Source organism: Hypomesus transpacificus, unplaced genomic scaffold (genome assembly GCF_021917145.1).
Source record: "Hypomesus transpacificus isolate Combined female unplaced genomic scaffold, fHypTra1 scaffold_159, whole genome shotgun sequence".
NCBI classification, from domain to species: Eukaryota; Metazoa; Chordata; class Actinopteri; order Osmeriformes; family Osmeridae; genus Hypomesus; species Hypomesus transpacificus.
The window spans coordinates 14,861-41,107 of NW_025813724.1; the positions used below are offsets into that span (position 1 = coordinate 14,861).

The 26,247-nt window shown below is 44.8% G+C and overlaps 1 protein-coding gene across 1 annotated transcript; it reads right to left on the reverse strand.

Moving 5' to 3' along the window:
• Positions 1–18,030: 18,030 nt before the first annotated feature.
• Positions 18,031–21,089, reverse strand: LOC124488960 (apoptosis-associated speck-like protein containing a CARD). Its single transcript, XM_047051532.1, has 3 exons — positions 20,952–21,089; positions 18,697–18,962; positions 18,031–18,276 (listed from the first exon to the last, which is right to left on the reverse strand). The coding sequence occupies exons 2-3, from the start codon at positions 18,951–18,953 to the stop codon at positions 18,270–18,272; spliced, it is 264 nt and encodes an 87-aa protein (XP_046907488.1). The 5' UTR covers positions 18,954–18,962; positions 20,952–21,089; the 3' UTR covers positions 18,031–18,269.
• Between the last annotated feature and the right edge of the window lie 5,158 nt (positions 21,090–26,247).

The window sequence follows — 26,247 nt, forward strand, 5'->3', positions numbered from 1 at the left end:
CCAATTGTTGCCCAGCGTGAAATTTGGTCACCAATGCAAGTGATTTACTCGCATTGTAGTGGGTCGTAAGTTATTTCTTACACATTAAAATGTTTGTGTGCAGACAAGCACAGATGAGCCTGTTTGTCTATTATAATTTTTTTCATTTCGGAATTCTGTCACAGAATTACAGCCACTACGACCACTCCCACAATGAGCTTTCCTCAGGACGTGCCGTTTCCGTGTCTGTAGCTTTAAATGCTATGAGGAGTGGCAACCCTAGTCACAGGCGAGTGAAATTGAACAATTTACTATCCATTGGCTAATTTAAGAAAACCAATTGTTGCCTAGCGTGAAATTTGGTCACCAATGCAAGTGATTTACTCGCATTGTAGTGGGTCGTAAGTTATTTCTTACACATTAAAATGTTTGTGTGCAGACAAGCACAGATGAGCCTGTTTGTCTATTATAATTTTTTTCATTTCGGAATTCTGTCACAGAATTACAGCCACTACGACCACTCCCACAATGAGCTTTCCTCAGGACGTGCCGTTTACGTGTCTGTAGCTTTAAATGCTATGAGGAAGAAAGAGGTGGGGTTAACTGCAATGCATTTGCAAGCCATGATGTCTCAAGGAAAACCTATGTCGCGCTCGCACGATCATAGCTCATTTTTTCATTAGTGGGCAAAATTCTCTTGTGTGGGCAAAGCAGAGAAAACAATATGGGGATTTTCAAAACAGAGCGTTTGAGCTCTCATTTTCAGTAAGGCGGAGAAGAATACCCAAGCCTTGGTTTTTCTGGTATCTTCATCATTGTTCTCTTTCCGTTTTTTCAGGGGAGAAAGTGGGGGCGAATATGTAAACAGGGTAGCCATATGCTTGAAGGCAAAAGGAGGTTTTAGTGACTGCTATGTATACAAAAGGCAAGTACATTGAGGGGTTTGTTTGCAACAATTTTGGCTTGTTTTCAATGAAGATCCAGAGAAAGTCAGTGTGAGAAGGATGGTGTTTGCGATACATATCCAAGAAACAATGGATCGGCATTAAAAGCATCATTATTCAGGGCACGTCATGTCACAACTTTATCTTTGATGCGAAAACAGGATAAAAGCCTAGTCACAATGGTACATTTTTTGTGGTTTCTCAAGACATTCAATGGTTGTTTTTACTATTCACACATTCACCAAATAGTCTCAATACGATTTTAGCGCACTCTTTGAATACAGTTTTAGTTTCATCTGTTTCCGGACATGCGATTGGCTCAAGGCAAAACGGCAGCAGCGTTTACACAAACCCCACAGACGGTGACAATGTCAAAGCGGATATCCCCCCACACAACGACAACAAACAATACGAGCGTCTCCACAACCTCCTGACCCGGCGGACCTCGCTGGGGTGGAAACTGCAGAGCTGGATGCAAATGGCCTCGGCCATGCGGCTGAGGCAAGTGTTACCTCCCGTGTCTCTGGGGGAAGTCAAGGGTGTCTGGCTGCGGGCTGCCGTGAGAGTGATGTTGGTGGGGGGAGCCCCATGATCTGGACTGTTGAGAAGGTGGCGTAGGGCATGGATTAGACCCCAAAGCCATTTGTTTTGAGAATAATGGCTGGCTGATGAAGTAATTGGCTGGCTAGCCAGCTCAGCCAAAACCTAAATAACTGCTGCAGCCGCCAAAATGTTAATAGCTACAAATGGCTGAAGCTGCCACTTCATGTCTACAATGTGTATGTTATACTGATTTACTAGATCTCAATATTTCCAAGTTCTAAACAGTGTTTCCTCTAGGAGTAGGATTTTTTTTAGCAGTGGGGGCAGGTCTGTCTGCCCTATCAACAGATGTGCAATTTACTGTAGCTAGCAAGGGAAGAATACAAACAACGAAAATCACCAGTTAACTTAATTTAAATTAAAAATAACTATAGACTAATACAATAACAGGCTTAAATAAACTGACAACGTCGGTTATACGATTTACACTACTTAAGGACGCACACACGCAATCTCAACACGAGGAAACACTGCTAAAAGAGTAGCCTACAAAAATATCGATAACTAGTCCTGACACAAAGACAAACGGCATTGTAGTCCTGACAAAACGGCATTCATACTTCCAAAAACTGAAGATCTAACAAAAGTCTGAGTATCCAACATAGAAATTAGGAAAATATGTGAGAACAACACAATTACTGTTTCTAGTTGTTTCAGCTCAGCGTGAGAGAAAAATGCATTCTTTCTTTTACTGGCCATGTGTCTATGATCATTACTATAGGAAAACGCGCAATTTTAATTAGCCATCAATTCACTGAGTCCTGTGTATCATAGCAACGAGCACGATAATGTGGCGAATTCGGTGTGCAACATTGATTTAGTTTATCATCTATTTTTCGTGTGTGTATGTCTCTGCGATAAAATTATTGTTTGATGCAAATAATTTCAGCTGGCTCAGCCAAAATATATCAGATAGCGGCTCAATTTGGCTGACACATTTATTAGCTGGCTTTGGCTGAAACTTAAATGGCGCCACTTATCAGCGCTTGGCGGCGGCTTCTAGCATGGATAACTGGTTGTCCAGTGGTGCCCCTAGGGGCTGTGACGTCAGGAGGGGGTGGGAGGTGAGAGCAGCGGGATTATTCCGAGGCGTGGGTGGAATCTGGGGGATGGGAGGAACGGCAGTAGCCATCCCGGGGGCGGTGGGAGGTGCAAGACATACTGGGAGTGTAAATGAGAGAGGAAGAATGGGAGACAAGATAAGGAGGGTGAGTGCCATGAGGGAAACTAAAGGGCCGTGGGGGAGTGAAAAAATATAGAGTGGGGGGCTAGTGTGTGTGAGTGGGTGTCGTGCCTGGCCGAGTAGGTAACCTGATCTGACAATCTGATAGAGGCCTCCCTGAAACATAAGAAGCTATACCAAATCTCAGATGTATGAAGGGTAGAGGTCTATGGAGCGATGAGCTGTGGGAGGAAGAGGTTAACAGCAGTGACACATGAGTGCCATATATAAATAACAACTGACTGAGGTGAGGTAGTGAGAGAGACAGGTGTAGATGGATAGAGGACACTGTTGCCAACTTGGCGACTTCTATTGTCAAATGCGACTAACGACAGATCTAGCGACTTTTTCCGTTCTTGATGGCAACTTGCTGGTGTTTTGGAGACTCTGTCGTGTAAGCGCAGATAGTTGAGCCTCAACAATAACAAGTGCAAGTGCGGATAGTTTTGCAGTACCGCCTCAACATTCAGCGGGTGCTGCCGTGAGCTCCTTCCCTAAGTACTCACAAGCGGCCAGTCTCACAATAGCCTCACGCAGAAGACCCACACACTCCGCATCCACATAGCAAATGAATCACGCATGCGCTCAGCCACCGTTGTTCCCGCCCTGGCGTTCAGAGCAAAATATATACTGTACAATGTATAAATGTGAACGTTTCTTCACTGTCCCATCGAAATAGATCACCACATTTTACCTCACACAGCCTCAGTCACTTACCTCCTCGTGAAACCCTTACTAGCTAGTTATGTCGTCAAACTCAAAACTATACTCGTAAAAATACAGAAATGAGTGGGAGATCATACACTGAGTTTAAAGGCTGGTTCAAACTGTTTATTGGTGATGATACACGGGTATACTGTCTGTATTCCAAAGCTGAGTTATACGTCAAACTGTAAGACATAAAAAAAACTCATGACAACTATTTTAAATATATCTTAATCAAGTTCCCCAGAGTTTTCCTTGTTTCTTGCCTCTCAAACCATTCAAATAGCCTATCTTGTTGTGATTTAGTGACACTCAATGGTATATTTGCTTTAAATCTGCTGATGACCTCAACTCCGGCTCTGCAGGTAGCCTAGATACTCTTGCTCACAGCAGCCATTACAAATATTCATATTAGGCGATGGCGACTTTTAAGACAAACAATAGCTTATTTCCTTACTGAGGAGTTGGCAACACTGATAGAGGAGGATGGAGAGAGCGAAACACAATGTGAGGGTGCTCCTCAGACCAAATAAAAGTTGAAGACCATCACACTCTGGGTCGAGCCACCTGCCAGCTCAGGCCTGAATAAACGGAGTAACGCGATGGTTTAACTGGCCGCGACCGGTTTCGGGACCTGTCAGGCGATGCCTAAAGAAAGGAAATGCAGGTAAATGAGAGCGGCCTAAGACTAAAGATCAACAGAGACTGCTTGGGAAAATGGAAAACCCACATCACTGGTGATCCACCAAAAATGGTAAAAGGATAACAACTGTCTAAGGAAAAGATGAGGGGGGGGGGGGGGGGGGGGGTTGTGAGTGTGTAGGCATGCACATGCATGGGTGGCCGGGGCCCTGTTGGTCTGGAATGAGAAGAGGTAAGAATATGATGGAGAGGTCCTGGGGATGAGAAAACAATCATAAAAATGAGTGAATGGGGCATATGAGTGTGTTTGTGTATGGTGTGGAAGGTGGGGGAGGAAGGAGGAGGGGGAGAGAGTAGAGAAAAGAAGATTGAGTAAAAGTATAAATCGGAAGGTTATGATCAGAATCAGTGTTGCCAGGTCCGCGGTTTTCCCGCGGGATTGGGCTACTTTTGAAGTGTTGCCGCGGGTTGATTTTTTTGTCCGCTGGTTCGGGTAGACCTTTATTGCATGCAAATTACATTAATATCTTTAAATACAAATTTATATTTTAAATGAAATAATATATATTTATGACAAAATCCTACCAAACTGATTCCAGATCAGCACATACACACATGGACATGGGGCACGCACACATGCACTGTGCGTGTGCACACGTGCCTAATGCTCTGTGTCCTGAGAAAACCTCCTGAAAACTGCTTTTAATGCTGGCATACTAAACATTTGGTGTTACTTTGTAGATATTACAATACATTTGGCAATGAAAGCAATGCTGTTGGACTGTGTATATGGTTTGGCAGGGGCATATTGTGAGTTCTGACATTGGGCTGGTTTTGATTGGCCATTGGGCTGGTTTTGTCACACAGACCTGGCAACCCTGGTCAGAATGGATGGGAGGGGGTAATGGGGAGAAACAGAAGGTAGGGCTGACGTTGAGAGGAGAGATGTGAGAGAGACTAGAGAGATCTGGACGAACCTCCGCTCGGTAGTTTTTTCACATGAAGTGCACTCAGCCGATCCACTTGCTGGCGCAGTCCAACTTGGAGAGGACCATTGCTTGGACTAGCAGCTGGGTGGAGTGCTCAGACAGGTATTTCCTGATCTTCCGGATGTTGTAGAGGGTGAATCTACAAGACCGGGAGACTGCGGCAATGTCGGCCGTGAGGGAGAGCTCGTCATCCATGGTCACCCCAAGGTTCCTGGCAGAGGATGAAGGGGTCACCGTCGCAGATCCCAGGGTGAATGGGTGAAATAAGTGAATGGGGCATATGAGTGTGTGTGTGGAAGGTGGGGGAGGAAGGAGGAGGGGAAGAGAGGAGAGAGAAGATTGAGTAAAAGTATAATTCGGAAGGTTTTGGTCAGAATGGATGGGAGGGGGGGGGGGGGGTTAAAGGGGAGAGACAGAAGGTAGAGCTGACGATGAAAGGAGAGATGTGAGAGAGTTTGGAGAGATCTGGACGAACCTCCGCTCGGTAGTTTTTTCACACGAACAGCAGCCAGCCGATCCACTGTTGCTGGCCAGTGCTGAGTGTGAACTGGCAGCCAGTGGGGCACAACTGTGTGTGAGAGAGATTTTAATTCAGTACACGTGCTATAACTGAGCGCTGCACCAAACCATGACTAATCACGTACCTTAGCACTGTCCCTTGGCTCCAGGAGGAGCTGGGCTTTGAGTGGGAGAGCCCTGTCCTCCTTATCCCACGTCGGGGCTGGGGACGCCCGGAGCTTTGGACGCCCATGCCGGAGCAATGGATGGACAAAAAAAGCATCATTTATTCAGGACATATCTTTTCAACGGCAACAACTTTAGTTTGAATGTGAAAACAGGACAAAAGTCACAAGACAATGTACAATTCAACAACAACAACTATACAGCAGCGACAGTGCATTTTCACACATTCAACCGATACACTCACTCAATACAGCACTCTTTGAATATACAGTTTGAGATTACACTCCCTTTTCGGGACACACGATTGGCTCGCGCCGGTTTAGGCAGCGGCGTTTTTCACAAAGTCCACAGACGGTGACGTTCAAAGCAGACATCCCCCAATACGAGCAACCCCCGCGACAGCACGAAAGGGGGAAAGTAACTTTAAAGCTTTCAGTTGTCACAAGGCAAACATTTCACACAGCATGCTAGGAATTAAAGAGACAGTATAAGACTTACTGTGGAGGAGGCCGATGCTGAGGTGTGCCAGTCAACGACAGCTACACTTGCCTGCTCCTCACAACGCCACCGGCTCCTCACATCTGTCAGACACACGCACGCACACACAGGAAATTGACAGTATGGTGACACGTCGTCTTGATCCGAAGTTAGTCCGGTGTCCGAAAGGTCCCCGGACGCAAGCCTCCACACCTCGTCAAGATCTCGGATCTCGTAGAGGTGAGAAGTGGAAATCAAAGTAAAAAATAAAAAGGGAACGATGTAAGAAAACGTCCAAGGCTCCCCAGGAGAGGCACAGTGTCACTGATCACTCCGCAGCACCGTCTCTCTGCTCCGCCAGCCAAGCCTCGACGCTCTTCCCTTCGGAGAACACAGAGCAAAAGGTGGGGCGGCCGAAGCGGCTGTGCCCTGTATCTTGCCGCTTCGGCTGACTGCACTGGAGGCAGGTGTACTGCTCCATGGCCTTCCGGGGCTTCGTTTAGGAGCCACCCGCCTGCTCCGCTTGACTCTTCCTCCACCACAGGGTACTCCGGGGGATGTCCGGGACTGGCGGAGGTGGCGGCGGCAGCAGGAGCATCTGTTGGAGAGATGGCGGGTGGCCCATCAATGAATGTGGGACAGAGACGTCGAGGCTGGGGACGGGCCGTTCCTCCCGGGGAGCCTGGCGTGCGAGGCCCTGTCCCGTCTGGTGGTTGAAGGTAGCCTGCTGGTGTCCCTCCTGTTGATAGTGGAGGGGCCTGTTAGCGGGGAGAGGCTGGGCGGCCAGGCCTTGAAGTAGGACTGCCTTCACCCCCTCCCTCTGACGCACGCTGTACCTGTATTAAAAAGAACTCACAAGTTGTGTTTAAAGAGACTGTCACAGCACACTGTCACACAGACTAACTTACTGACTGTTCTCTCACCATTGGGACAGGGTCCGGTCCATCAGCCTCCGGCTGGCCAGCACTGCCTCTCTGATGGCCGCGTAGTCCGCCATGACGAGGGCCCATCTGGACCTCCTGACCGCGTGGCGCTGGGGTGGAGAAGGCAGAGCTGGCTGCAAATGGCCTCGACCAGGCGGCTGGTGCCCGGCCAACTTGCGGGGCCGGAGGCTGTTCCGAGCAGGCTACTGAGAGAGGAGAGGAGGGGGAACTAACCGTGTAGGTTTGAGCGGTAGAATGCGCTTGTAACACACAAGACAAGGACAAAAAAAAAACGTACCGTTGAAGGGACTCCTTCCCGGTCACGCCTGGAAACTTGGCGCTCTTCGTTGCCTTGAACCCTGACTAGCCTCTCCTGGTGTCGCTTGTCGGGCTCTGGCAAGGTGTGCCAGAGCTCCACCAACTTGTCTACCCTGCTGTCGGAGAGCCCCGGAAGGTCACGCACCACCACCAAGGCCTTGGCCAGCCTGTACACGTGCTGGTACCCAGGCTGGCCGTCGGGGGCTTGGCACTCCTCCTCTAGAGATAAAGGAGAGAGAGAGAGAAAGTGAATACGAGGCCAACACGCAAGCAGGGACGCTCTGTATTAGTCTCTTAGAGTCGGAGGGGGTGCGTCTGCCTTTATCTCTGGGGCCTCAGGAGGGGCGATGCCGTCGGGGGGGGGTGACGATGTGGATGGACCGGACTCCGATCCGCCAGCGGGATACCCCGACCGAGAGACCGCCGTAGGACGAGGCGGTGGTGTGCTCCGGAGGTGGGGAGAGGTCGATGTGTACGATGGTGGGGTCCTCGTCCTCCCCCGCCTCTTCGAAGCCCTCGTCCTCCGTCTCGATGTCCTGGAAGGCGGCCTCCTCGTCCGGAACGTCGGGGTCCACGCTGAAGTCCTGAAGCACTCTGCCCGTCTGGGACTACAGGTAGTCCACCCCCAAGAGCTCTCCTGTAAATGACAGAACAAGAGGTGGTCAGGAGGAAGCAGAGAGAATTTCAACGGGCGCAGACACACACAAGACAGAGTGCGTTTGAACCACTCACCCATGTACTCCCTTGGGGCAGTGTAATCCTCAACCAGACTAAAGCCAAGCACCCGTTGACTGAGCGCTGCAGGTGACCACTGTAGGAGAGCAGAGGTTGCTCCCGTCCCTCAAATGCCGCTGCGCTGCGGTTCTCGTTCCACCTCACCAGTCCATCCAGCAGTACGCCTGAAAGTGAAGGGCGTTCGCTGATGTTCCTGAAGGAGGGAGAGAGAAAAAAAATTTGACACAAAACCAGATTACATGCGCGCACAGTTGACACTTGTTTTTGTTTTTTTTCTTTAAAAGAAAAGAGACCAAAAGAAAATCTTAGTCGGGCACAGCCCTACTGACAAGGATGGTGTGGTCAACAGTGTCAAAGGCTTTGGCAAGGTCACCAAACACAGCAGCACAATGTTGTTTAGCGTCTAAAGCAGAAGTAGTATCATTTAAAACCTTTAAAGGAGCTGTAGTACAACCATAACCAGCACAAAAACCAAACTGCACCCCAGATAGTACACCATATGCATTGAAATAGGATGTAAGCTGTTTGTTCACAAGCTTCTCAAATACCTTGGACACACAGGGCCAGATGGAAATGGGCCTATGGCTATCTGCTGGTATTTCAGCCGTTTGGAGTGAAATATTGCAAAGGTTTTCTATGGGTGCTGCAATGATGGTAGCCGCGGTTTTAACAAAAAAAGCGGCAAGTTCATCAGATCCAGCTGATTTTTTGGGATCTAAGGGGCCGCAGGGAGAAACTGAAAAGGGACATAAGGGTTGGGACTGCTCCCTCCAGCTCCTCAAGGGACAACGATGCCTCCATGGCCGCCACCACATCTGGAGGCGCCCGCCCTGTCAACGCGTTAAGACCTCGCCATGATCTCCATCTACGTCCCTAATACTAAACAAAACACGGTAGTAGTCGGTGGCAGCCCCCTCCGTACGGAAAGGCTCCGCTGGTATGAGAGCCCGGAGGTCCCTTACCTCCGCAAACACTGACCTCCTCTTCGCCGCCTTTACAGAGGCAAAGAAAGAGGCCGAGCACGACTCATTCTCTTCCAAGAAATCCTGACGCGCCCTTTAAAGTTAAACGCGAGCACGACGCTCGTGGATGACCCTAAAATGGACCTTGAGAGCGGCACAACCCCAAATGTCCCAAGGAATGCTCCAGCTCAAGTTGGTACTGCAGCCGCGCAATCTCCGCCCTCAAAGCCTTTGCCTGCCTCCTGTTGTGTCCCTGAATAAAGTCCCTCAGTCGGGTCTCAACAGTCTCCCACCACTCGACCACCCCCGTCTAGAAGGGCTTTAAGGCCTCCCTGCAGCGGGGCCCCGAGTGGGTGGCCTCCACGTGCCCCACCGCACGGCAGTTGGGGGGCTGCCTGGCGTAGTACACCCGTCCCTTCCCTACGGTAAAATAGGCCGGGGGGTGGCTGAGCCCGTCGATCCCTTCGGTTCGTCCCTCAGAAGGAGATGGTATTGCCTCCTGTCAAGCCATAACCCGAAGATGTCCTTCACGGGCCGGGCCAGCAAAACGACCGTCCCGTACTTGCCCTGGCTGGTGACGATCGCCTTCTCCTGGACATGAGGGCTGAACATGGTCACTGTGACCACCCGGAGGTTCTGCCTGGCCAGGTCCACCAACTCGTACTGGCTCAGGGGCTTCTGCTGCCCCAGAGCCCTGCACCTGGCCAGGACAGATTTTTTTTACATTTTAAGGGTTTTATTTACAACGGACACGCACGTCAGCCCCCACCCTCACCCTTAAACTATCCTCCACCCTCTTCACACACCCCTCCACCCCCCAGTCCACCCCCCGCTGCACCCACTCCTTCCTCGCCTGCCACAACACCCGCTCAAAAAGGCTGATGATCAGCCACAGGAGGAAGCGGTTACGCCTCCCCCCAGACCACCCCACACCCCTCTCCACCCTCACCCATGTGAGCCTAAACCCCGTGACTACCCTACCCAGCAACACCCCCGCCCTGGCCCACACTACCCCAGCAAAAGGACAGTCCCACATGACGTGTCTTATGGACTCGTCACTGCTACAGGTGGCCCGCGGGCACACCGAGGTCCATGCCAGGCCGTGCCGGTGCATGATCTCACGCACTGGCAGGCCTTTGTTCAGGCACAGCCAATTCAGGTCTTTGGGACTGTTGTCAAGACCGGGCAGTTGTTCCGACGACCAGGCCGTGGCGGGTATCCCCACGAAACACGAGCCGCGTCAAGGGTCTCCGCATGCCGGCCGGCATGGGATACACGTAAGCCAGGAAGAGTAGAGTCGGCAACACCTCCATCTTCAGGACCAGTACCTTCCCCACGAAAGTCTGAGTCCTGGCCTTCCATAGGGACAACTTCCGCTCAACTGTGTTTAGGCGCCTGGTCCAGTTGGCCGTGGTGCACTAGGCTGCCTGAAAGTGCACCCCTAAGATCCGCAGGGGCCCTGCACAGTGAGCCAGCCCACCTGGCTCACCTCCGTCCTTCCCTTCCAGAGAACTTGCCCAAAGAACTTCACCGAAGACTTGGTGAGGTTGAGCACCGCACCAGACGCCTTTGTGAAGTCTTGGAAGGTCTCCAAGGCTCGAATCAGGCTCGCATCACTCCCCAGCAACAGAGTGGTGTCGTCTGCGTACTGAGTCATCTTGACCCGTAGGCCCCTGGTACCAGTGTCCCATCAACACCGGGGTCGGCCCGAATGGCCGCTGCCAGGGGCTCCATGTAAAGGATAAACAGCAAGGGTGAGAGCGGCACCCCTGCCTAACCCCTGAGACCAAGTCAAACCTCTTTCCCAAGTGCCCATTGATAGAAACTATGCACCCCACAGTCGAGTACAGAGTACTCAGCCACCCGATGAACACGTGCCCCATCCCTAGCCTCTCTAACACCCGAAACAAAAACCCTCTGTATACCCTATCGAAAGCCTTTGCCTGGTCGAGGCCGGCTACCATCAGAGGCAGCCCGCGGTCCTCGACCCAGGCTATGACGTCCCGGAGCAGCTGGAGATTCCAGCGCACGGACCGACCACCCACGCCACAGGTCTGGTCCACGTGCACGACGTCTGGGAGTGCTGTGCGCAGCCGGTCAGCCAAGATTTTGGTCAACAGTTTGTAGTCCACGCACAGCATGGTCAACGGCCGCAAGTTACGTAGGTCGGTGCCGTCCCCCCCTTTTGACAGGAGGGATAGCACCCCGTCGGCCGTCGACCCTCCCAGGATCGCCGTGCCGAGGACCTCGGTGAGGACCTCGAGGACCGCCGGCCCGATAACATCCCAGAACTTGAGATAGAACTCGGCCGGCAGCCCATCGAGGCCCGGCACCTTCCGCCGGCCCATGCGCCTCAGTGCTCCCTCCAGCTCCCCAAGGGACAACGGTGCCTCCATGGCCGCCGCCACATCTGGAGGCGCCCGCCGGGTCAACGCGTTAAGGAAGACCTCGCCATAACCTGCATCTACCTCCCTAGCACTAAAGAAAACACGGTAGTAGTCGGTGGAGGCCTCCACCATACGGGCAGGCTTCTTCGCCGCCGGTTTTCCGTGCCAAACTCTGCGTTTCTACCGATCCCCTCCCACTTTATGAACCCGATAGCTTTGGCAGACACGGCATATCATTTTCTGGTTCAGTCGAGCGATCTCGAACTAAATTGTATTTGCTTAGATATACGCTGGGAAACGATTTAAGATTGCGATTTGATGTACTTTAATTCCCTGACGAATACCTAAGTTAACGTTACCGTTTCCCGTCACAATCTGTAATTTATTTTAGCAACATTCTCAGCCCTTGGGCCTTCGTCGCTAGTGTTACATGCTGTGGACATGCACTCAGAATTGACCAAATGCTTTTGGGCACTGAAATAAATACAAATAATTAGGATTCCTCCGTAAGGAGGAAACCTATTGTTATTGTTAGTTTTATTCTTTTTTTTTATTTTTTTATTCTTGTACCATGGAAGTCTATGGCAGCCCCTAGAACCATATGGTAACTTTTTGTGAAATTTGGCACACTCATTAAGGACAGTCACTTTTATACGTACACCAAGTTTCATGCCTCCCATTAGGCCACTCTAGCGCCACCAATGGGTCAAAGTTGGACTTGTGTTTACACACGCAACTTTTGAACCGTATGACTAATTTTCAAAAATGAGGTACCAATGGATTCCCTGGATCAAGACGAGCGTCAATTTCCGGTTATATAGATTTTCTGCCATTTCCGGTTTTATCAAAAACCTTTGAAAGCCTACTCCTCCTACAATTGTTTTCCAATCTTCCCCAGAATTTGCACACATCATTGTCAGAGCAACCCTCATTCAGATATTACTTTTATATTTGATAATCAAAACCGTTTGTCCGGTACAGCCAAACAAAATTGGCAACAAAGCAACCAAACAGGAAAATGGTTCAAATCTCTGCAAATCTTTGAGATGTCAACACCAAACTTGGTAAGATGACTCAGAACCCTCTTTTGAGGATGTCCACACAATTTGGTGTCATGTGATCACTGGGCGTGGCCGCAGGAAGCAAAAATGTATTTTGGCCAATGACTATTGATTTGTTTGCTTTTATTAAGTGATTCCTTTGTCTCATGATATCTTGGGACATCCCGTGTGTGACTCATAATAATTTGTGATAATAGCCGAATTGTTGCGGCCGCCATTTTGAATTCATTGAAAAAAGTTTCTTCTCTACTACTCCTACACATGTTGTCCAATCTTCACCAAATTTGGCAGAGATTATCTTCAGACCAAGCCTCACAAAAGCTACCACACAGTGTTTTGATTTTCGAAACCGTTTGCCCGCTAAAGGCAACCAAAATGTGCCGTTAAGCCAGCAAACAGGACGTTGGGTCGTGTTGTGTTTACACACGCAACCTGTGAAAATTATGACTGATTTTCAAAAAAGATTTTCTGCCATTTCCGGTTTTATCAAAAACCTTTGCAAGCCTACTCCTCCTACAATTCTTTTCCGATCTTTCCCAAAATTTGCAAACATCATCTTCAGAGCAACCCTCATTCAGGCATTACTTTTCTCTTTGAATGTCAAAATCGTTTGTCCGGTACAGCCAATCAAATTCTGCAACAAAGCAACCAAACAGGAATTTGGATCAAATCTCAGTAAATCTCTGAAATATCAACACTAAACTTGGTATTTCGGTGGAAGACACTACATCATGTTACCATGTGCAAAGGCAACTTCATATCTCCAAAAATGATTGATTTACATTAAATCAAATGTATTGCTAACGCTAAAATAATGCTTTACACATCAGCCAGTCAAAAACTGATACTCAGATTCAATCACAAGTTCATATGAAAACTCTTGAGAATGTTTAGTACACAAATCTGAGAAAAAGTTCTCAGAAGCTGTAAGATGAAAGGTCGATTTTTGGTGAATATTTGAAACATGCATGCTTGGCTAATTTCTTGGGAAATTTCCAATGAAATGTGTCCCCTGCTCCTCCCCAAATTCTCACACACTCAGCCTTCCCTTGACACACGCACGGGCTTGCCAAGAAGCACACGCAACATTTCAGGAGAGTGTGGGCTGACCAAGCCCCCACTCATTCCTTGGTCTTTGGCAAAAACCTTGTGGATCTAGATGGTATTGCATTTCCGACCCACATTCTCACAGTCAGCCTTTCCCTTGACACACACGCAAGCTTGTTGAGCAAACACAACATTTCAGGAATTGTAGGCTGACCAAGCCCCCACTCACCCTCAGCGCGCGCTCCAAATTCTTACACATACTGGCCCTTGTCAAATGCACAAGCTTAGGGAGACACACACACACACACATTTACGGGTTTTTGTAAAGGGTGGGCTGACTAAGCACCTGTCTTCGTTCTTTGGCATAAGGTGAGGAAAAAGGAGTAGGCCTAGGCCAAGCCAGAGTTGAGGAGAATGTCTCAGAAGATCAATAATCCACAGAACAATGCTTCACAATTCCTTTTATACCCAAGAACAACTACAATCACACCAGAATATTGACCCTTACTTATCAACATGTCTAGCAATGCTACAGTAAGTTACACAATGAGATGTGAGAGCCATCAAGTTGAGACTCCATCCAGTAACTCCATATTTTACCATATGAGAGGTGGGGGCAGGTTGATAGCCTTACAAGATCAGCCTTTATTATTCTACCCTAAGCAGGCCTACACCATCTCTTGGTCAAAATAGAAAATCAGATAATTCAACTATTAATATTCATATACGTTATTGTTCCTACAATTAACATCACCTGTGCATGCATCCTCTCGTAACTGGTGTTCTAGTAAATCTTTTTCGAGATTAGCCTTTATTCTTCTACCCTAAGTAGGCCTACACCATCTCTTGGTCAGTTTTTGGAACTTTCTTCACGAGGTGCTGTTTGTAGGCTTACAACTAATTTATGAGTATACATGAGATTACATTAGCTACATTTCACTGTTCCACATGCAAAATTCACCTGCCATTAAATAAACATCTCACTGTATACAGCATGCCCTGTTGTCAGAATGTGCAAATCGTTATTATTTTAATTATTCTCATAATGTCAGTGTAACTGACAATTACAAAAAGCCTTTAAATAAAAGTACATGGAGAGATAACTACCAGTTGCTACCATACATAATTCTCTGCATCCATTTCTGCGGCAGCAGTTATTAATGCCTCTTCGTCATCTTAATCATCATTATCATCCTTTGATAAAAAGCATTCTGTTGAGGGGAACTGCTACTACAAGTTGAAATAGGCATCAATTGATATTTAAACTTTGTATCATGTCGAATATGATTAAAACCATGGTGACGTCGACGCTACAATCACAAGCGTAGCGTATAAGCAAAATATGCATTACCTGTACGTAGTATGTTTTTATATGTAATATAACATTGCTATTTTATTAAGTCCACCACTTTTTCTCCGGTAACAAGTGGTAACCAATAGTATCCTGCTACCTTATCCTGCTACCGACCAGGTTAGCCGTTCAGCATGTGTTACCATGGCGATCTAAGTTACCGGGGTAGATCGCCATGGTAACACATGCTGAACGGCTAACCTGGTCGGTAGCAGGATAAGTTGAAGATCAGAGATCAACCGGTATAAAAACCCCGCCCACTAACTCATTCTTGACGATAATGTTGTCACCGTTCATAGTAGATCCTGTGCAGCTTGGTGCGCGAATAGTGAGAGGTGCTCAGAAGAGCCAGAACATTTAGAGACCAACAAAACCCTATCGCATTCCCTCATGAGTATCTTTCTGAAAGATATAGATTCTTAACAGAGGGAATTACGTATGTTGCCAATGCAACGCATTGAAGCTGTGCACTCAGTCCCACAGACTAGCATTTCGTTATTTCGCTATGGGTAGTTTTATAGTGTGGGTGATGCGGAGTGATGAAAAATAGATAGGCTATCCAAAGTTCCCTTTGTAAAAACTGTGGACTCTAATATGTTGACAAAATGAAACAAGATTTTTCACTCAATGTTCTGATTTCCGTTCTGGAAATGTATGCAAAGAATATCATATTTTACAACTTAATGATTTGCTCATTTAAACATGGGCCTACATTTACAGGAAACTAGTAATGAAAACATTATTTGACCTACTATTGGTTTCATGTTGATATGTTATCCCTATTCACTGGGGTGTCTCCCCTTAACCCCTTTGTCCTTGGGTTGCTTTGACCCATTTTCTAATCATTTCCATATAAAAGAAATTGTGGTTACTTTCAACCAAAACCTTTTAAACCAAAAAGAACAATGGGTATCTGTACAAAGCTCTTCACAAGTGATACATAAATTACATTACATTTACATTTATTCATTTAGCAGACGCTTTTATCCAAAGCGACTTCCAAGAGAGAGCTTTACAAAGTGCATAGGTCACTGATAATAACAACAAGATAGCCCCACAGCATTGCGGGTAGTCAAAAACAAGAAGTACATATTGTGAACAACCCAAAAAATAGTGCTGAAGGGAAGAAACCATAAGAGCATGTAGTTAAACAAGTGAAATTACACAACATTAATAAATGATCATTTCACTACTTTCATTGAATTTTGATGTTTCATTCACTTTATATCATTTTTCAAAAATAACAAATAGGACATTGAAAGAGAGAAGTGGTGAAAACCCCCACAAAAGATTCAAAAGGCACAACAAAAAAGCCACAAAAAGATCAAAACTTAGACAAAAGTTTAACAAATACATCCTCATGTGTTCTCCTTCCCCTAGGGACAAAGAAAAATATGTCAGTGTAACTAAGTTTAGTGTCATTTATTCAGTCATGTACTATCTCTTCTCATATTCCAGTTTTTCTGTCTCCAGCCTTGTTTTTTTTTAATTAAAAGCCTCTTATAATCGAGCTCCAGGGTTCTTTTATACAGGGCCCTCACATTGTCTGCTCCAACCTGAAACAAATGAAGAACATTGTCCCTTTGCAAGGCACACTTGGAGAAAGTTGAAGGTGTCCATTTCACTACTGTGGTTCATTGCTTATACCGTGTGTCTTTGTCTTGGCCTTAAAGTGGAGGCCCTAGGCTCAGGGGGACGAAGACGTTTCTCTTCCTGCTGAGTTTAACACCATAGAAATTTAATCAATTGAGTCATATTTGAAATGAGCACTTTAAGGACTTGTGTCTTATGTTGAAACCACCACCATTAGTAAGTCATTACAGAAACTTCAATCACAGCCACACGTTCACACACTCTCACCATCTGTGTTGCAAGTGGTAAATACAACTCAAAAGTGCACCCCCAAAATGTGCAGGCAGACACAGTTTCCTGATCATGTAGGACCTCCACTTGAGCAAGTAAATAGTATATTTGATCATTATTCAGCAACCACATATGGCATACATACTGGCGTATGACTATTAGTTTCACTGTTACCTCTGTGTGGGACGACAGTGGGTGGTGGCAGCAACACCACAGTATTTCCTGTCACTGCAGAGAACAGTAATACATTTCACTCCTACAATATTCATAAATAATTGTTGAATGAACATGGTCACATAGATTACTTGAAACATACATATGCCTGGGCTTCCAACCTGCTGCCACCAGTTGCCTAATTTTTCTTCCTGTTGGCTGCAGGCAATTTCATTGTTCTATAGGTCTTTTGTAGCTATACAATATCCTACAAAATAGACTAATTCAGGCAATTCAGCCTTGTACTTGTTGGCCTTAAAATATGTGCAAGTATTGCCTACTGCTACTTACCGTTTTGAATTATGGTTTTATATTTATTTTGCATTTGCTTCCACGATCGTTTGCCACTGCAGGGTTGCAACTAAAATAATACAGCAACAAAAGTTTAACGTTGTGGAATGCACCCGTGTAATTATGGTCACATCTTCAATAAGTCATGTAGCTTACGCATTTCAGCGTATGCTATTTTCTGCCAGCTTGGCAAAAGCGACTTTGTTGAATGTTGCCTGTATTATATATCTGTATTCCTGATATGCTTGTATTACAATATTTCACGCAGGAGGAGTAGACAAAGTTTGTAAGATTATTGTCTGCTCCTCCTGCGTGAAATATGCGGCTCTTGTTTTGTCCATGTTTGCGATTGGACATACGATGCAAACACCGCCTTTATGTGAACGCGCACGTCTCTAGATTGGAAAGATCTGAGTTGAGCTAGAGAGTTGATAACTGCCGTCGTAGTACCGCTTATCGTGACTGCGATTGTTAGGCTTCACGTAGCCGGGTAACTGAAAGTAATCCAGGGCATGTTGATCTTGATTCGTAGTACAGGCCCCAGGTCTCTGCACCTGCTTCTTGCCATTTGTTTGTGTTTGTTGAATTTGATGTTTTCGGCATGCTCGTTTACAAAAAGAACAAACACGTGAACTAAACTTTAACTTTTTAAGTTGTTTTAATTCATTCATTTAATTAAATAAATAATAAGTATTCCCATTTGGGAAATAAATTAGCAGCCTCATATTGTTGCCTCTTTATTTAAGATAAAACATTTGTTGTGAAAAATTTGTTTTTAGTCATTTGGATTTAGTATGTTGTCTTTAAACTTTATTCTATCCATCATTTAGCTTTCCAGTTGATTCTGAAGATGACATGTCTTCATCAGACTCCTCACCACCTGTGAGGAAAGAGAAGACAGGAAGAGTCAGGGTTGCTCATTTTCTTCGGTTTTACACTCTGTGGAGCTGTGGGTGACATGTAAGGATCATATCCTGTATCTGTGCTGGGTTTCCTTTCCTGCATGGACTGGGGTTGGTGTCAGTGTGCTGGACTACCTTATCTTTCCTATAAGTCACCTAATTTAGTTATGAGAAGGGTGTCAGTCGTCTTTACAGTGTCGGCGGTCCTAAGTTATAGATACACATGCAGAATAATACTGCAGACAGACAGCAGGACACCATCTCTACATTGTATCTCAGGCAGTGTCAGTAAATACAACATATTTCTGGAAATGATTCCATAACACTTGAGATTGCAGCCTTGTTTTCGTATACAATTTAAAAACGCATTTTTTAAATACCATGGAACACTTACTCACCCGAGTCTCTTAGCAAGATCATTCCGCTTCATCTTTGTCAGGATCTCCCCAGTGATCTTCACAGCTCCTTCAAGTGTGTATGTCTCCACCATCTGATCCACTGTGTCTGCTTCGTCAGCTTTCTCCAAATTGTTCTTTAAGATGGGATCAAACCCATCCAGAATTTCCTGCTGCAAGAACCACTTAAACTTCTTCAGCCCCTTTTCCCCTAGCTGCTCCAGAGCTTTCAAAATATGTTCTTGATAATTTTGGGCCATTGTAGATTACTGGAGAGAGTAGATTAGAGTAGAGTATTGTTTAGTAAATAAAAGTTTAAGTTACAAAAGATGTTCTGCTGAAATATTATTACTGAGCCAATATTTTTTTTATAGATGCAGAGTTGTTTGTCTGAATATCTACCGGACTTCAGGTCCCAGAATCCACCTTTCCCAGACAACTGCTCTGATACAGCAGCAATGTAATGAGAGCCATGTTATCATGGCTGTGTGGTTTTTTCCAAATTGTGCTATGTTACAGCCTTATTCCAAAATGTATTCAATTAAAAAATCCTCTCACAATACCTCAAAATGACTACATGAAAGACGTTTGTTTCATATTCTATTTGTATTTATTTATACAACAACATGCACATATGTATTCACAGCCTTTGATTTATACTTTGCTGAAGGACCTTTGGCAGCATTTACAGCCTAAAGTATTTTGGGGTATAATGCTACAGGCTTCGCACACCTATTTTCTCCCATTGTTCTTTGCAGGACCTCTCAAGCTCCATCAGGTTGGAGGGGGAGTGTAGGTGCACAGCCATTGTCAGATCTCTTCAGAGATGTTCACTCTCTCTGTTCCTTTTATCCAGAACAGTGATGATCCTGACTGAACCATAGGCAGGTCATTCTGTCTGTTCCTTTCAGCCAGAACAGTGCAGGGGGCTCATAGTGACCAACCACCCTTTTCTATCCATTTCTTTTTCTTACCCCCCTTTTTCTCTCTGTCTGTCTCTCACTACACATTCCATTCTTTCCTATCTGGGTACAAATTTAATGTATGAGGAAAAGTTGTTTGTAACTGACACTTGCATTAGCAGCAGATAACATTATTGTTCCTACCTTTTTTTCCTCTCTGACAGTAACCATACTTACTGTGATAACTAAATAACATATTCTGTGTTGCCAACCTCTGTTTTCTGTTTAAACTATGTAATGAATGTGGAAACACCTGTAGTTTAGACAGGCAACACCAGCAGTTTTAGCTCCACAAGTAAAGATACTTGGCTAGTTTGGGATTTGAAAAAGTAACTTTGATTTGAGTATATTTCTAGCTAAGATAGATGTTGATGTACAGTCATATATTGACTAAAACACCTATTCCTTCCAGAAACATGACCTGTCCCTCATAAATATAATCATGCTCAACCCTGTGCACGATATTTGTCACAATGATACTTCATACAAATGAACCATTCAGCAGTGTACAAAGAAACGCATTATAGGGGAACTAAAACACACAATTTAAGCTAAACTTGACCATACACTGCCAGTGCTAGCTAGTTCAATCTACTGTAAAACCTTTACTGCCAGTGCTAGCTAGTTCAATCTACTGTCTGGAGTTGCTCCAAACAATATATTTACTATTCACCTCCCCTCCTCTCTCTCTCCACTTAAGTCTGATTCTCGTCTATCTGATTTAGATGCCCATGTCTACATTTCAGTCCTGTGCGACTACAGGGCTCTGTAGAAACCATGTCATGTATGAGGAAATGCAGTTTTTCACTTGACGCTCCCAGTAGAAATGATGGGTGTTTGGTGGAGCTGTGGGTCCCAAGACTTCAAAGAATGGGTTTGTTAATATGACATGATACATGATGTACAGTCATCCCAAATCATTTCATAAATATGCCTTCTAATCGTCTCACATGATCATCACTGCACTGTTCTGTACTGTAATTCTGGATGTTTGTCCTCCCTCACCTGCCCTCCTCTCTCTACCCTGTCTCTGATCCAGGGTTTCTCTCATGCTCTGGATACTATTGCACAGTACAAATGAAACATTCACTAATGCACAGAGGAACACGTGGAACAGGTTTACACTACATGGTGTTTTGAATAAAAGTTCATGTCCCCATGTGTATCATGGGTTGTCCTGGGCTAACCATCTCTTTGACCCACAATAAACCCACTCTATAGAGGTACTCTAAATGGTATATAAAATATAATACAATTATTACCCTATAATATGTGAATAAACAACATTGTACTGACCTTTATAAAACAATTTCAGCCTCTTCTTTGTGCTCCAACTGGTTCTGTGTGCCTGACAGTAATGCTGACAGTCTTATTACCTGTAGTGGTTCCCTATACTCATCTGACCCCCACCCTTGCAGACTCCTCTTACTCCTGTTGGTATTATTACTGTTCATGGAACATTTGAATGTGTCACACCCAGATACAATCATCCAAACAGACTTCTATTTGGACCAGTTGATCCTGTTTGGAGTCTAATTACTGAAAGTAACTTCCAGTTTTTTTCAATCGCTAAGAAGCACTTACCCATACTTCGGATACTTTTTCTAAACTCTTAACACAATTAGCACAGCATCAGTCTTTTTTGGCCATACAATTCACATATTTCATGTCTTTTTCACACAATATGCTGTCAGTGAAGACATTTCCACGACGCTTACATTTTCTTAACAGACAACCTATACCTCCCAACAAAATGATGGATTGTTTGTGTAGTATTTACGAATGTTAACACACAACATCCCACAATAGCAAAAACAATTATCCAAACCTTAGATACAGTATAAAAACATCTGCTTCTGCAATGATATTAGTTCAAAAACAACATATCTCAGCAACAAACAAAAAAAAGACAATTAAAAAATGGACACACAGCTGATTTATGTTGGGTAAAGTGGGCCAACCACAGCTGATTCCAGTGTCCAGCTTAGACTCAGTGGCAGGGGTTATTTCCTTCAATTACTATAAAAGAAGGACTTTGAAGAGATATTGTTGGATTTTGGAAACAGAAACAGACAAATACAAACACTGTAATGTTTGGACGAGGAAGAGCAAGGGGCCCAGGGAGATTCGAGCAGGCCCAGTGAGAGATGGAGGGAGAGGTGCAGGTACAGTGAGAGGAGCAGGGCTGGGGATAAGACCAGGCCCAATTAGAGGGCAAGGTAGAGGTGTAAGAATGCATGGTGGTGGCATTCCAAGGGCTGCAAGAACAGTAGTCAGTGATGAACTTCGTACCACTATCATTGACCATGTAATCAACCACGGTCTTTCACTAAGAGAGGCTGGTGAAAGAGTGCAACCCAAGTTGAGGCGGTCAATGGTTGCCTCCATTATACGCATCTTTCAACAAACCAATATTTTGTTCACTGTAAGCATTACTGTAAAACTTTGTTCTGCTCTATTACTGTATACTGTGTTTCTACTGTACTTCCTTTACGTAGTAAACAGGAAGAAAAAAATAACTGATTTGCTTTTTACTGAAATGTGTTTGAATGTGAACATTATTGTATATGTGGACATACAGTTCCCAACCAAGAAATTTAGTGTAAAAGGTGGATTGCATGTTTTCCATGCAAATACCTGAAACGTAAGTCTATGCAGTTTTTATAATGTCAACAATAGCCAGTATTTTGAAACCTGGTGTACTTTGATTGACTGCATGTACCTTGTGAATTGAAAACAAGTGTTATTCTTTGACAGAATATTTTCATTTTGAGTCAGATTTCCAGTGTTTTGGTAAAGTCAGTATGTGCAGAGAAACATGTGTTCTGTCTTGAAATGGAGAGTTAGTATATATTTCACAAAATGTGTTTTTGAGAAGAAAATTATCCATTTGGCCAATTGTGTTTTGTAGGTGTCAGTCTGTGTTAAGAGTTTAGAAAAAGTATCCGAAGTATGGGTAAGCGCTTCTTAGCGAATGAAAAAAACTGTAACTCAGCATCCTGTACGTGGACATACACACGCAAACACTCAGAGTACATCCATCAGTCAATCTTTTATTAAGCTGTATTTATTTGTTATATCTAGGAGATATAAACATTCCCTGGCTGAGGGATACAACCACTTGTATTTACAGTTTTTCACAATTGTTAACACACAAAAAGCAAAACTTTGGCAAAATCTTCACAACCTTAATGTCATGCACCAATTGCTCGACCCAATTTATCACTACTTTACCCTCCCTTATCTGCATTAGACTGACTTTCCTTGTTTACACACTGATGTCAGTTACACATCACCTTGTTGTCGAAACACTACACACAATGTTCAGTTGTTGCACACACTTCTCAAGTAAAGTGTCAAAGCATCAACCTACAACACACAACTATTCTAATCTCTAAACACTCAGGTCTGGTGAGCAACTTGCGATCAGGACTGCAGCATAAAAAGGGCCTTGAGCCTCTGTTTTGTTTGGTGAACAATGGAGAACTTTGAACATATCAACAACCAGAGAAGGAGAGGGGTAAGAGGGAGAGGAGGAAGAGGAGGACAAGGAAGAGTAAGTAAGTAAGTAAGACTTTAATTATTTAGCACATTTCATACAGGAATTGCAGCTAACGGTGCTTTACATAAAATCAACAAAAACAATAATACAAGTGATAAAAGTAATAAGTGCTTAAAAAGTAAGTAAAGTGCTTTACTGTGGCAACTTTTTACACTACAGAACAGGCACCACCGTGATGAAATATTTGGCCCCCGTGCTTCCAAGCGGCCTATTGAGCTTTCTTGCGGGTTTTATCCGAGGATATCTAAGAAAAAAGCCTGATGACATGGCACTTTTTGCCATGTACTACTGCTTGGAACTTCAGAAATACAAACATGGTAGGCTTTTCTATTCAATATTCTGCAGCTTAAGCTCAGTTACAACGAAAACAAAATAATGACTTCTGATTGGCTACTATTGCAGGCAATGACCTACAATCATAGAGAAACATGTCGATCTGTCTCCTACAGTAAGTAAGTAAGTAAGTAAGACTTTTTTTTTATAGCACATTTCATACAGGAATTGCAGCTTAAGGTGCTTTACATAAAATCAACAAAAACAATAATACAGGTGATAAAAGTAATAGATCTAAAACATATAACAAACCAGACTAGCCGCACTCTATCTGCGGTCTCTCGAATCCGTCTTGGATCCGAGCTGCCTCGTGCAGTTTCCAAACATATAACAACCCAGGCAAGCCGCACTCTATCTGCGGTCTCTTGAATTCGTCTTGGATCCGAGCTGCCTCGTGCAGTTTCCAAACATATAACAAACCAGACAAGCCGCACTCTATCTGCGGTCTCTCGAATCCGTCTTAGATCCGAGCTGCACTTGCAGTTTCCAAACATATAACAAAACACATGCACTCTTGCACAGTCTTTAAGGTTTCTCAATAAAAATATAAATAAAAGAGGACAAGGAAGAGGACAAGAAGGAGGACAAGGAAGAGGAAAAGAACAAGGAGGAGGAGGAAGAGGAGAAGAAGAAGGAGGTGGAGGAGAAAGAAGAAGGAGAACGGAGATCTCTAATGAGATTCGGGCCACCGTGGTTGACCATGTGCTCAACCATGGTTTGAGCATGAGGAAGGCTGGCCAGAGAGTCCAACCAAATCTCAGCCGCTTCACAGTTGCTGCCATCATTATAAACTTTAGAATGAAGAACAGGTATGAATCATATTTGCCTTGTGTACTGAAATATTGCATATCAATAGAATACAGTGTGCTCACTGTATTTGTATTTTGCAGGACTGAAAGAGAACCACGACGTGGAGGAAGAACATGCACTTTCACAGCCGAACAGGAGACTGACATTGTAAAAATGGTTTGTGAAAACAACACTATCACACTCCAACAGATACAAACCAGGATCCTGGCTGACCATGCCATATTCAGAAACATCCAGACCATCAGCCTCTCTACACTGTACCGTGTTCTCCGCAGGAATGCCATGCTGATGAAACAAGTGTACAGGGTCCTATTTGACCGGAACACAAACCACATCAAGGAGTTATGGCAAGAGTTTGTAAGTCCCATACATTCAGCACTGACACATGCATGTATTGCACCTGTAATGTGTCTCACTGTACCAAACTGTGTTGACCCATCTGTGTCCATACTATACAGTAACTTGCATTATCATGCTGTCTGTTCCAGCAGACCCAGGAGCATGACAGCTAATGAGCTATATGAATACATATTCATTGATGAGGTTGAATTCAACCTGGTGAAGAGGAAGCACCCGGGCAGAAATGTCATTGGCCAGCGCACCATTGTTGAGGTCCCTGCCGAGTGTGGTGGGAACATCACTTTGTGTGCTGCAATGGGTTGAGCAGGCTCGTTGACAGCACTCTACTGTTCAAAAAAGAAAACTTTTTTTGCTGCACATGTGTGCTGATGCCTAACTCAGTTTTGTGACCGGGGGGGGGGGGGGTTGAGCAGACCCATTGCCAGTTGTGCACTGTTCAAAAATAAAAATGTTCCTGCATATCTGTGTGCTGTATTATGTTTGACTATGAAAAAAGTAGGCCTACACTGAGACATTTCACAAAAGGAGAAATGGCACATTCTCCACAGTAATTGTCATTCATATGGTGTGTTCCATTTCGAGAATTGTGTTTTCAATTTTGTACTACTGTGTGCTGTGAATGCTTAGTAGTGTGCAGAAAAATGCTTATTATGTGTACTGTAATGAATGGTATGTGTGTGTCATTTGAAAATATGGCTGTGTGTACCAAACGAGAACACAAATTCCATTTTGTGAACAGGTGACAGATTTGATGGCAAAGAGTCGTCTTGTAAAGGGAGTGTCAGGTTTAGCATTTTGTGTGAGAAGTTTTCAGTTTTGTGTGTGCAGTTTTGAGAAAGACATTATTGTTTTGAGAAACATGTGTACAGTTTTTTACAGTCGCTAGGACACATTTCTCAATACTTAAGTCACGTTTTCAAAACTCTAAACACAGTGAGCACAACAGAAGTATATCTGGGCTAAACTGAGGATCATTTATTATTGCTTTGGCACAAAATGCATTCAATGACTACATCTTTCAAAATATATTCATTCTTTTCTCACTTCAACACAACAACTGCCAAAACTCTATGTACCTACAGGCCAATTTGCACATGCTTACATACTGTTTTCAAAACTGTTAAACTTCTGTTCAAAACAATAACATAATTGAATAAGACAGAAATTTGCTAAATTTCTACAGTAATATCGTAATGAAATATATTTTGAATCAAAAAATGTAATGCTATAATCTCTACGGAAGGGTTGTGCTAGGTGAGGAAAGGGATGCAGAGAGAAAAAATCAACCAACATTTGTATGGGACAATGTGGCATTTCACCACTCCTGTGCAGTCACCGAGTGGTTTGCAGCCCATCTCAGAATGGTGTCACTTTTCTTACCACCTTACTCTATATTCCTCAACCCCATAGAATAATTGTTATCCTCATGGAGGTGGAGGGTTCACTGTATGACCACCTTCCACATGATCAAATGCTCCTCCTGGACGCAATGAATGCTGGATGCCTGGACATTGCCAGGGATGGATC

Bases quoted from the DNA above. Each gene is read 5' to 3' on its own strand.
- LOC124488960 (XM_047051532.1), bottom strand. From the start codon at position 18,953: ATGGCCCAAAATTATCAAGAACATATTTTGAAAGCTCTGGAGCAGCTA.